Source organism: Seriola dumerili, unplaced genomic scaffold (genome assembly GCF_002260705.1).
Source record: "Seriola dumerili isolate Sdu_G_001 unplaced genomic scaffold, Sdu_1.0 BDQW01000449.1, whole genome shotgun sequence".
NCBI lineage: Eukaryota > Metazoa > Chordata > Actinopteri > Carangiformes > Carangidae > Seriola > Seriola dumerili.
Genome location: NW_019174704.1, coordinates 7,259,322 through 7,273,031, shown reverse-complemented (window position 1 = coordinate 7,273,031; position 13,710 = coordinate 7,259,322). Strand labels below are relative to the sequence as shown.

Genomic DNA, 13,710 nt, shown 5'->3' with positions numbered 1-13,710 from the left:
GCAATTAAGGGTTTTTGAGTTACCTATATATACATTTTTGCAGCTAGCAGCATGGCTCTAGGGCTCTACCATGAAATTTAGTACACACTTTCAAGGTCCCTGAAGTATGTATCTTATTGACCTTGATGATCCTCTTACGTTTACATTACATTCAATATTTCAATTTGCCCAGTGCCTCATCTGTACTCTGTGTTTACTGCTCATTAGCAAATTCATGCTAACAGGCTAAATTAGGATAGTGAACATATTAAGCATTAAACCTACAAAAAAATCAACCCCTCAGAGAAAATATACTTCAGAAAACATTCTTTATGTCATGCCATTAAAGCCAAAGCCCATGCAAAGAAACAGATAAAACTACAATTCACCTACAAGATTAAATAACATCCCCACAGATGTAATCTGAATAATCCCATTACAGCTTCTTGTTTTACTATCCTACTCACTGGGTGTGGAATTTCAGTGCACCTCTGGGTGTTCAGCAATTCTCCTATTTCCCTCCACAGCACTAGACAGAGAGACTCACACTACATGGCTCAATTCCCACAAGCTCTCTGCCTTCCGAGTCTTTTTTTCTCTCTCTAACTCTTCCTCTGTCCGTCCACTGAGCAGGAGGAGGCTGGAGGTGACGGGTCCTCTCTGGCAGCGATTACAAATCCACTGTGCTTCTATTATTGATGAGAAGCCTTAGAGGTGTTTATCGCTCCGTCTTTACTTTACTGAAGGGATGAGCAGACTGATATCTTTAAAGGTGGTAAGAGAGCCAGCAGGGGAGGAAGAAAATCCCACAGTACATTTATCAACAAATAAAGTCTGTTACAATTGAAGCTACCCTGATAACAAAAGTAATTTGCTCAAATTAAATGATGGATGTATGCGTATAAATTCATTAATAATGTACTGGGTAGACATAATAGCCTGAATGCAGGTATCAAGCAAATGTAACTATTATTTTGATGATTGTGGTCTCTTCATGAGGTCTGAGGTCTAATTAAAAAATAAATAATGTCCAGAATGGTTGCGTCCTTATTGCCTGAGTGATCTTGAAGTGTTTGCTCACTCCTGACTTTGTAAGAGATCTTCCCTCAGGCTAGGAGGGTAGGCTATTTATAGTAGGCTCATTGTTGTTGCTGTTATGGGACAGTGTGTCCTACTTACTGTGGGAGCTGATATTACATTAAAGCAAGTGTTGATGTCACAGCTCGTACAAGGAGTCGTTCTCTAGAGACGCAGGCACGTCTTGCCACTCTTGAACATCTGGAGAGACACTTTTCTGACAGATGCTGCCTACAAGGCCACCATTCACATTAATCCACCACAGTGAAGACATTATGATCGGATCAGCCCGGCATGACACACGAATGACCATCATTATCTGATTGGATAAACTTGAATCTAATATGGAGGCCTTTTGAGAACAATTGAAGAAACCCTCTGTATCAACGTGAAGACAGCAAACTTCTTTTGATGAATAAAAATGTTCTGTGCTGTCACTAAACATATTCCCCCGCGTCTGAAGAAATGAAGACAGATCCGCAGTGAAGGTCAGAGTGAAACTTGTAAGGCCGGTGGTAATGAAGATCATTATGTAGAGGGCTGAGGACTCGACACACAAATATCTCCGTAAAAAACAGAAGGTTAAGATGTTCTCAGGATTAATGGTTCAAAGGAGCGCTCTCTCTCTCTCTCTCTCTCTCTCTCTCTCTCTCTCTCTCTCTCTCTCTCTCTCACACACACACACACTTAGAAAACAAACTGTACTTGTGGGCCTAATTGTTTTTCTAACATATGACTTTGCTGTGCAGCCATCTACAACAGATACAATAAACCCAAGCTGAAAAGAAATACACAACCTTTAGCTGTCAAGATTTATTTTATTTCCCAATAAATGCTCATACCTTAACAAGATCGGTCGTTCAAAATAAGGACCCACTGAGTGTTTTCTACTCCCTCTCCGTTAAGGCTTCGTTCAGCTGGTTCAGACAATCCACACTTTTCAGTTAATGTTAGGGGAAGCTCGGCTTCATGGTTAAAAGAAACCAAATGCTGCTCCAGCTTCAAACTCACACCCTTTGTATGTTCAGTATGCTCAGACAATCAACCCTGACCTCTGCCTAAGCACTGTCTAAGCACTGCATTACAATAACAATGTCACACCCCTAAAAAAGGACAGTAATTATTTGATTGGCTATATGATGATGCATATCATGAAAACATGAACATAGAGATAAATGCTGGTGAGAACAGTCTTGTATGTAACTGGTCTAGTGTTAATACACCTTTTGTAACTCCCCATGAGGTGACTATAATGTGGCTAAATTTGGTTTAAGTCAGGATTTGGGTTAGTTAGTTGAGATTATTAACATTCAACTATCCAAATAAAAGTCCATCCGTTTGCTTGAGGCAATTGTATTCCAGCATTGGTCTCTATCCAACTGCACAAAGCCTGAGAAACAGCACACTTCAAAATCCATTTGCAAGACAAAATGTGACCACATGTGCAACATAGCTTCTAATCCTCCAAATGAACAATAATGATCTTCTGAGTGAGCAAGCAAAGTCCCAGTTAAGCCTCATTGAATACATTTTTGATGATAAAGTATTTTCTATGGCGCAGCCACAGTGAGTGGCACGCCTTAGCAAACACTGAATGTGAATCAAGACTCATGTGGGAAAACTGCTAGCTGATGATCACCTAGGAAACAAGGATGAGGAGGCTGTTTAATTCCTCCACATGAATTAAACCCAGGTGACCTCAAACAATGCACGCACAAAAAATAACAAATAACAAGCCGTAATTGAATGTACCCGTCTCGCTTGTTTTAACATCGTCTCTAAATGAGGATGCTGAGATCTGAGGCAATCATGATGCACTCCAAGTGCTTAGGGTAATAACAAAAAAGAAATGAAAAAGAGGGAGCAGAGCAAGCAAGGAGTGTGCCTTATTTCACTAAGAGTGTAAATGGAGATGGTGTTCAAGGCAAAAAGTGAGAGGCAGACAGTGTTTATTCCTTTAGAAACAATGAAACATGCAGAGACATGAGGCTGAATAACGGTATTTAAGGGAAGAAGCTGTTTTTCCAGTGCCTTATTTTGCTCACATTAAGCAGATTGTGTGTCGCTGTGTACCTGCTCCAGTATGGAGTTGATCCTGTCCACCTCACAGTCGATGAGAAAGCGCTTCTCCTGCCGGCGGTCCATCTCCTCGATGATGCGTCTGTACTCGGTGGGGTCCACAATGTTCCCCACCGAGCGAGCTGTCACCTGCCAGTTATTGGCTACAGCCGACTCCATGATGGCCTGGAGGATGGTAAACCCTGGGGGAGCAGAGGGAGAAGGGCTCCATCACACATCTGTCTTTTTGGATTTCAGAGCACAGCAACAGATAAAAGCTGTGCTGAGAATCCAAACTGAAGAGCTATGAGGGTACGCTGGCTTTCAACAATGGTTAGCAACATGTTTAATGTAGGAAAAGCTTTTGGCCAGCTTTTTATTACAAACTAGTAACAAACCCATGATGCATCGTTGAAATGTTTATCTGAACAATACAATCCTCTTGTAAGAGTTACCCGCAGACATACTGCAGCTTATAATCTGTTTATAGTAGTGATCCAAAATAAATGAAGACAGAAAATGTCTACAGCAGGTTAACAGAGAGGCTGACACACCCACAAAAGATTAGGTTAAAGCTGTGGCATCTATAACAAAGAAAGGGTTACAGAGCATAATTAGTGTCTATGCTGCTTTAGCAGTGTGTCACAGGAGGTCACCTTAGTTTTCTCTTTCTTGCCTCACTGACAGATATTTCAGACCTCCAAATTTAAGGCTGTAGGTGAGACAAGACACCACAATAAGACATGTAGCACATACTCCAGCAAATGCAGTGAAATGAACTGCTAAAGAAGCAGTTGAACAAGCACAATTGGTGTAACTCAATGGTGTGTTACTTTGCAGAGCACACTGTGCCATGGGATGAATTGGTAGATGAGGCATATGAAAGGAAGAAGCTGAGCTAACAGTAACCTGGCTGAGCAGGGACACTGAAAAGCCACTGTACACACACAGGAATTCGGGGAGTTCCACTGATAGTTTACTAAGGGGTTTAAGAATTCATGGTCAGCAGTCATGACTGGCCATAAAGGCAGTTTCTAAGTCAGTCAAAAAGAGACGGCAGTGACTCTAGGTAAAAAAAAAAAAGAAACCAGAAATCTCTTCTTTGTTTTAGTTAAAGATTGTTATAGTTAAAAAGAAAAAAATGATTTGTGCCTTTTGGCAAAACAAGAGTTTTTGCCCGGAAATTGAGCAAGGCCGCCATCAGCTTATCAATTTCCCTTCAGAAACAGCATGTCATGGTCATTTTATACACTTTCAATCCTGCTGCTTGCTAATTTAGTTTTGTTTCTATTGAGAATATTGTTTCAAGCACGAACTCCCAGCTTTGTTTCCATTAATCTAATGTTGTTACAATAAAATCAGTGGTGACATTATCAGCTACTTGTAATTATGATTTTTTTTTTTTTTTTTGTAAATCTGGATTTATTCAGTTGTTGGCGATGTTAAAAGGAGGTAAAGGTGAATTGTCAGTCTGCTGGGATTGTTCCATGAAGCCAGAATCTCCTGCTGAGCTATTTGAAGCTTTCATGGAGCCGATTCAACGAAACATCTGTTATGTGACGACAAATACAGCGACATACTTGGACCTACACACACAAACACACTGTTCTCTGAGCTAAGCACCTACACAGATGCTAACAACCGGAAGAAATCATTATACCCTGGGTTTTGGAAAATGCCAATAAATTCTGATTGGTTAGTTTTCCAAAAGGTTAAGCAACATGGGAACTTTCAGGTTTGACAGTTGAAGCACTTTTTAACTTCTTATGTTATTGATCTTAATTCTGTACAATATTATAACATTAATAAATGTTAGTTTCTAAGGTCGCAATTAAAATTGGATCATGATAATGCTTTGCCAGTCGTATAATCCAGCAACAAAACATAACTGTGTTAAATAAACAATGTTACAGTGGTTCACAATCAATTTTCTGTTACAAAAGTTGATTTGAAATAGTGACGTAGTACCCTAGTTACAGTTCTACATAAATGTGATTCATTGATACAAATAGGTTATTTAATATTATATTTACTTTATGTTTTTGGGTTATAGGAACAAGATCATTAGAAACACAGTGTTTGGCTGCTTGACCTGAAGTTACAGAAGATGGGTCACTGCCAAGGGCATGAGGCCATGTTGCCTATTTAAAGTGATCAATCGCTTGTCAAGCATCAATCCGCCTCTATACAGAAACAGCAGATATTAAACTGGCTTGGGTTGAAAGCTTGTGTCTAGTTTCGCTGAATAAACTTAACATTTGTGCAGCTCAACATAAATCCAGTTCATTGTATATTGAGAAGTATAAACTAGGATGTGTGCCATTTAAAAAGCATGTAACAAGACCAGCGACCCATGAAAAGGTAACACATTATCAAGCAGAAAAAATATTAAAAACAGCAGAATGAATAGCAGCTCCAAAGAGAGAAAATGACAGTGTGGAAATTAATAACATGCATCAGAAATTTGCATATTTCTATTATCAGAAGAACAGTGCAGTTGAGCGGTGGTGAAACCATAGGGTGGCAGAAGCTCATTACGTGCTGTATTAGGTCATAACTAATGGACAGAGTAAAAATACAGACCTTTTTCTGTTTACCACAGAGTCAAAACATTACGGCTGACTGGACTAAATGTGCAGAAGCAACATCACATGCTGTGTTACCCTTTTCTCTCAGAGCAGGGATAAAACCACTGATTCCATAAAATACTGGTTTTTATTACGGGTGTTGAATAAGCTGGTGTAAAATGTGTTTATATAAATACAAGTCGGCTACAGACCCTCACTGCCGGACGCAGGCATCACACAGGCTAAATGAACACTGGTTCTCGCTCTGTATACCAGACAAATGATACACAACCTCCCTCCCTTATGTAGAAATGTATATAAGCCACTGCTCATAAATACTTCAGACTGAGTTTGGGCGAGTTACACAGTTATGACACTTTGACATTAGAAAACTGTTTACATGCTCATTGGCTGACGGAGGAAAGTTTCTCTGTACTCTCCCTAAATCTGAGTTCAAGACGCATATCTACAAACATGGTTTTGTGACATCACAAGTTTGGAAGCCAATCATGGTCCAGTATGCAAGTTACACAAATGTGACTTGAGGCATCAAGGCACACACACTAAGAATAGACTTTTCAGTGAAGTACATCTTGTCTAGCAGTTCACAGATCCTGTTTTTTTTTTCAAAATGGGAGAAGCAGCACCTGTAATCTTAAGAATTTTTGACAAAATAATTGAAATGACACAAATTCCAAGAAGAGAAGATTCAGATGTCTAAAACCGTGTCAGAAGGTGATCTTAAGTGTTTTTCAAACTAAGAAGAAGAAACTACATTGTAGAGGCTGCATCATACATGACCAGCTGTATATAAGACGTCGCCTTAAAAACTGTTAAATCCAGACACAGATCAGTCCAGTCAAACTACATGCCGTACTGGTTTTACTGGTTTTCTTGCAGATGCAGAGGGAAATATAGGTTAGATTAGCTGATGAACCCCACCATCCATTTTTTTTCATTGTATGTAATAATACTTACCTTAATATTAAGCTTTTGTCAGCGCTAAATTCCTATTTAGTTCCATTAAAATGTACAAGTTTGTAGGATATCTGTGGTAATACTGGTCATTTACCAGTTGGTTGAGTTGCACTGATTATGATTAAATGTGCCTGGTTAGTTATGGTAAAAGCTAATACAAAGGTTCCTAAAGGTTAAAGGGAGCTGAAACGTTTGTTCATTTCCATTTTTCATTTTGTTTTTCACATTAATTACATGTTGACACATTAAAAAAAGACGTTTACTACTTTTTAACATTTGAAACATATCAGAACTATAGAAATAAGCTGCAAACGTCAAAATCGCCATATTAAAAACTCTGTTACTCAATATGCAGTTATGCTGCAAACAATGGCAGAAAAGAGCACAGTTACTGTTATCGTAATAAAGCAAACACGCTGTTCGACTGCTGCCTTCCAGGTACACAGCAGCTGGACATAGTGACCAAACAATGGAAAGATTAGTAGTCACTGTAATACATATCAGCATACATCAGATACATCTCAGCATTCAACGTGGTCAGAGATGACTGAACTTGAAAAAAATAATTATTATGTGGGAGTGCAGAGGTTTAAAATGACTTGGCAAGCACTGATGTAAAAGCACAGCGTGTTCTTTTGGGGGCCAGTAGCAGGGCTATAAGATTTTGTCTTTAGCATAACCCAGAATAAAAACATGATCTGCACTTCTGACTCACATGCATCATTTAATCAGAAATGTAGAAAAAAAAAATTAAGAAAATTGAAAAAAGAATTACATTCACAGCAAAAAGAACTAGCTGTTCTCAACAGGCTCAAGCATTCAGTTACATATGGACATCTGAGCTGACGTGTTGCCAACACAACTCCTGTATTCAGAGCACAGTGACTCGGCTGACATGTTCACCCTCCATTCCCTTGCTGGTGACCTTCACAGTGAAGTGCTTGGCAAACAGCACTCAGATCAGGTATGGCCTTTAAAGACAAGTGGCTCTTGCTGGGCACCACCACAACAGTCACTCAGAAGTCTAAAGAGGCGATGTGCGTCCACATGTCTCCTACTTAGGGAGGTCAGGGAATTCAGAAAGGGTGTTAGTGCGACTGTCCTGTCTCAGAGCATTGTGATTATAGATAGGAAACTGCTGAGCTAACCTCCGACTGGGCCCAACTCTGTCATTGCCCTGCCTTTATAAAGTCAAACAGGAAGAAGCATGTTTTGTTTTGTTTTTTTATCAGTTCATCGATATCAAAACTAGACTCCAACACAGTATATCTCTGGTGGCAGAGGGGAAATGAAAAGGCAAAGGCTGAGTGTCAGCTCTCTTCCCAGTATTTTGACACATAGCACTGAAAACCTTAAGCTGGGATATGCATGACATTTTGAAATGTGTTAGTAGTTGCTTAAGAAAAAGGATTTAGAGGGATTTACAAATGATTCCCTCAAGAGTTTTATTTTCATTCCTTTTCTGACACTAAACTAAGCTGGATATTCTGGATTTAAACGTTTGTATGAGCTTGTCGATGTTAAGCTACAGAGTGTGCTCACAATTGAAGATATGTGGAAATAAAAGCTAAGTTCGAAAATGTCCTGAACTGAAGGAATTAACTGAATGTGACATTCAGTGCACTGTAACGTCCACAGCCACAATGCAGATGTGAAGTCTGAATGTCAAAGGACACCCAAGTCTCTTGGTGAATATTAACACTGGTGTGATTTATCAGTCGGTGCACAGATGACAAAGTCTTTTGGTCAAAGAGTTTGGGTTGACTTTGTAAACAGATGGTATGGTTTGGTAACAGCCAGCAGGCAGGACAACCATCAAGGGCATTTTACAGAGTCAATTATTCAGTAGCGTTCTGAAAAATAATACATATTCAAAATCATGAGCATATTGTCTCAAGGCTATATATAGCACTCAAATAACATCTTACAGAAACAGTCTTGACATCAGGGGAAGCAGCTCTAAAAACAGTAGGTTTTTAGAGCTGCTGAGCACCAAAAGGCATACGGACTAAGTTAGCAACTAGCTGGTGAATATTTAGCAACTAAAGAGCCAGATCTTTCCATCAGAAGTTGGTGGAGACCAAAAACCGAGCTGAAGGGAGAGTGAACATTTGAATATTTGCCAGGTGACAGAAACATAACTCCAAAAACAGTATAGTGTTACTCCATATCTTCTGGGTGTAAATGGGAAACTGCACCACCCCCAAGTAGCCAAAAAATCAGTTATTGCAACTTTGAGTATAAGTACGACTTCATCCTCACACTGTAAATACTGAAAACTAAGAATAAACAAAATAATAAAATAAGACATATATACATAATTGAAATACTACTTTTTCATATTACTTTCTCTTTACATTTATACTTTTTTATATTTGCATATATGCAGTTATGCAAGCATCTGTGGGATTTGAAGTCTCAAACACAAAGAGAGACAGACACAGTATCTGTAGGCAAAGAACAAAAGGGAATAAAAAGCTTTGAGTTTTTACTGCAACATCATCTGCAGTTATGATGCACCAGTACTCAAAGGGACAGGTTCCTCTTCCATCAGCTCACAATAGAAATCAATTTTTACTGGCAGCTTCTCAAAGAGAAGCAAGAGAGGACAACTGTTTTCCTGAGGAGATAAGTGGTGACATGGACCAGACCTGCATCATGGTGACAATAGGTAAAATGGTTTAATGTCATGCAAATGAGCATGACATTTGCAGTGCAAGATTGCCATGGCAATTGGTTCTTGAACCAGGAAGAGTGGCAAACTAATGGTCTAATGTCTAACATGAGTTGGGCAAAATACTTCAGCTAGAGCTCCAGCACAGAACAAAACAAATACTGTATATGCTGTCCCAAATGTCACATCCTCCCAAGATACCACACTATAATCACAATAATGGGATTATATTCCATACTGTATTTATGCTCAAGTCTACAAACACAAACATTGTTAAACACACTTTGCTGTGAAGTTTGTCCACAAAATGCACCCAGAGAAATGCCTAAAGATGAAGGCCATTGTTAGTGCAGGCAACACAAAGCAGAGCTGGCCTGCATGCGGGATTCTCTTGAATATACGAGCTCAGTAGCCCACACAGCACTGCCCAGGAGATCAGAGTGTACTCCTCTGATGTGGTGTTCTTTGCAGCTCAGAGGATTGGCTTTATAGAGCACAACACTGTTTAGCTATTTTGCTCAAGTGTGTGTAGTATTGTAGGCTACTCACAGTCATGTAGCGCATGTTTGGACAAAAGTAGGCTATTGTCTAACTGGCATATTATATAATTGGTTGTTTTTGTTTAACAAATTACTTCGGTTTTTAGATTTTAAATCATGAGGGAAAAATATTTGATCAAATGTAGAATAGTACATTTACCAGGAGATTAATTTCCTTCGTGGCAGACAGAGCTGGAAGAGAGAGACTGACTGAGGCTCTGCTGGCACCTGTCCGGGTGTTTCCTCTTGTCTGTCTTGGGCAGCGGCTCACATGACGGCTGAGGGTGGTGTGCAGTCTCAACTGTGACTCAGTCGTCCCTCCCCCTCCCTGGAGAAGGTGACCTCTTTAAAATTCTCTTGCAGGCATCTGAACTGCGCCGTTGTCATTGGATGCCCAAAGCTGAGCGCAACAGACAAAGCCACTGAATGTACTTCAGAGAAATTTCCAAAAATCTCAAAGCTTATATGTGGCTCCACAGAGAAGACTGTTTTCAGTGGGCAATGTTAACAGAGCCAGTGAAATAAAAAAGAATTAAAGCTGCCAAATGACAGTAAAAGGACACTTTTGAGTACAATTAGCCTAACGCCTACTCCCAATGCAGACCAATGCAGATAACAGCTCCTTGTTCCAAATTAGCTGAACTGCAAAGAGCCCTGCACCCCCACACCACCCACTCCTGCCAAATCCCTGATCAGAGCTAATCAAACAGATTATTTCTTATCTAATGACAGCTGCAAAGTTGCTAACAGAATGTTGAGCATTTCTCCTCCTGTCTCCTTTCATTTTTTATGTAACTTTTGTCGTGCTTTAAGATGATTCAGACTCTGAATACATTTACACATAAAAACATAAAGACAGAGCGAGAGACTAAAAAACACATGCATAAAGCATAGATATTTGTATTTGAACCAGATACAGAGAAATGGAGCAAGCTGGCTCTTGACCATCAGTGAGAGCTGCACTAACTGCCTGTTCTATTTCTACTCTGCTATAAAAAAAAAACACCCTCCCATCTCTTAAGCAAAATATAAATGGCGTTTCCTCTTGGGCAAACAGGGAAGCGCACATCACATCAATCTCTTTCATAGTGCAAAATGACTACTGTTGTAATGGCCTTGCGTTATCCTGATAGCGACTATCCTGAAATAGATAAGAGGCATTTTAGCAAAACAGATACAAAAGTCAAGGCATAAACAGAGAAGTGGCTAATGAAGCAGTCACCTGGTTTCTTATTTGGCCCTGCCAAGTGCTAAGGTTAGAGCAGATTAGATATGACAAGCTGGATCTCACAGTAAAAGATGGGAGGGGAGGGGGCCTTCGGATTCATAGTAAAAAACATTTGGTGCATCTGACAGCATATCTGACAGTGCTTGGCCCTCTGTGCCATTTGCTGTATTCTGACGCAGGAGAGGGACACAAAGGCTTTGCTGACTCCTCTGTTCCTTCCCTCGCTCTTCGTCTCCAGCACAGTTTCATTTTCTTTTCTATTAATTTGAAGATGTGGCTATTTCAATCTCTCAACAATGTTGAGCTGCGGAAGAGAAGAAAATCTTAACTGTAGCTGGAATAAACCTCTTGCTCCCAAGATGCTCGCCTGCCCTGTGCCCTGTTTACTCCCTGAGCCGGCAGGACTGAACAGACATATAAAATAAGAACAGGATTAAAGGTTTGATAATCAGTGATTACCCTGTGTATTGATTTCTCATTTTTTAAGTGGCAGCATTTTGAGTCAAAAGGGGGGGCATTGATGGTATAGTAACAGATATGGCAAATGTGATTGATCCCACTTCAGGCCACTTATTGACAAGAGTTACAGGTGTGTGAGATCTCAGATTAATTTGAATGCCTCCATATAACAAACATAAGTGAGTGAGTAAAAATCTGGTTGTCTCGCTATTTAAATAGAACTTTCATTTCCTGTGCAAAATATTTCACTTTTGTCAACCATTTTTACACCATGATTTATTGTATTGGTGTTTTGTGTATGATTTTTATGCATCAATTCGATTAAGTACTTCGATCACTGCATAGATTAACTGAGAGCTCCCTAAAACAGCTAACTTCACATGTAGAACTATTTGCTGTAAGTGGTCAGTTCCTTGACGTATGTCTGAACGAACAATTTCTAAATTGATTTTTCAGAAAATGAACAAAAACATAAAACAATATCATGATACAAAATTACATACAGTTTACAGTGATAGTGGCTGTATTAGTGAAAAATATCTTTTGAGTGCTTGTGCTTTAATTTGCAATGAATTTGTCACAGCAGTTCACAGTAGTGATGGTAAAAGGAGTGACGGTAAAAGCTGAGTGGAATGTAGGAACTGTCCGTGGTCCTGAAACAATGATCTCTGCACAGTTTTTTTTTATCAAACCCTGGAATAGTGAACGCATTCAGTACACATGGACACAGAGCAAAAAGGATCTAAATGTACACTTTCTATCCACTTCTGCCAGTTTAACAATTCATGCAGCCAGATTGCTGCAGTAAGAGCTTGTTCACATACATTGGCAGAGTGAGCGGGTTATGTAGAGATGCCCAAACTACAGACTGTCTGTAACAAGCATTGCAACTACCCTTTTCAAGCAAAGCCCAAAAGATTTACAGTGATGCTACTGTTTAAAGTTATGTAATGTTTTCCTGAAGGTTGCTGTAGTGGCACTAGTGTGAGAAGATGTCTTCATATGTGAAAGCAGGAATGCCCATAATAAGAAGCTGTGTTCATTTAAATCTGGGCTTTATGGTGGTCAAATCATCCATACTGAGGAATAAAATGGTTTGATAAATTCTCCGACGCTGAAAAACTGCTGAAAATGTTTGGTATTATGCATTAATAATTCAAATACGTGAAGATACAATGGGCTCGATACTGCAGAGTGCAGCAGAATGTCTGCAGCTTACATGTTGTTTGATGTTGTTTTCAGCTGCACTGCCTCTGCATGCGTGGATGTGCATGGATCAATTGGTGCCATTTTGGGCATCTGACAGAGTGAGCCCTGGATAACAGAGGTTTGGTTCATGCAGAAACACCCCGACAGCTAACGCCTCAGCTGTATCTTCTCAGTGAATGCACACTGCCCTTTGAGGTTTTCACCAATGAGGTCACCGCGCAGTTACACACATGCAGCATCTGAGCTGCCTTTCCAAACACACTCCATTCCCTGCTGTAAATCTAAGGGCAATCTGATTCCCATTGAGAATATAAAATTCATTCAACATGCTGAGTTAGAGAAGGTTCTCAAAAGCACTGAGCCAAATAAATATGTTATCCATAAGAATACATGAGAAGATATACACTGCTCTATTTTGAAACTTCATTAAATTTGACATAGTCCTGTGTATCCTTATCAATTTTTAAAGTTAAAGTGAGAGTCTTGTGCTTTCCCATCTGCATCTCTTTGTTTTTTATTACCCTTTGAAACCCATCTAGCACCTTTCAGTCACTACTTGTTTATGCTGTTACATGTGTATCCCAGTGACGCTCTCCTTTGCTCTTTCTGTGTTTTCTACAGGGCATAATAGAGTCCTTGAACAGAGAGGAAAACAACTCTCTTGAAGCAGAATAGCTTGATTGATGAATCTCTGCCTCTGTCCCAATATTAGGGCCCGGGAGGGAAACATTGTTTACTCACAGAGGGGGTTCAAGGCCTATTGATACGTGTCCATCTCAAAGTGAAGGTGCAGTAAGGTGTTCATAAAGTGGAACAGCTGCTCGGTGACACTCTCTCTCTGTCTCTGTCTCTCTGTCTCTCCCACTCTCTGTTAATGAGCCGGTGTGCCTGGCTGCTGAGTGCAGCTCTTTAGCAGCATGCAATTAATCAGATGTTTCCTTG

At 39.8% G+C, this 13,710-nt stretch overlaps 1 protein-coding gene across 2 annotated transcripts in view; it reads right to left on the bottom strand.

The window, feature by feature from the left end:
• LOC111234369 (glutamate receptor 3) overlaps window positions 1-13,710 on the bottom strand; it is a 67,821-nt gene that overhangs the window by 36,756 nt on the left and 17,355 nt on the right. For both annotated transcript variants that reach the window (XM_022762421.1, XM_022762420.1), the window contains exon 4: window positions 3,130-3,317. In XM_022762421.1, the coding sequence (XP_022618142.1) occupies window positions 3,130-3,317 (188 nt within the window). The remainder of the gene's footprint in view (window positions 1-3,129; window positions 3,318-13,710) is intronic.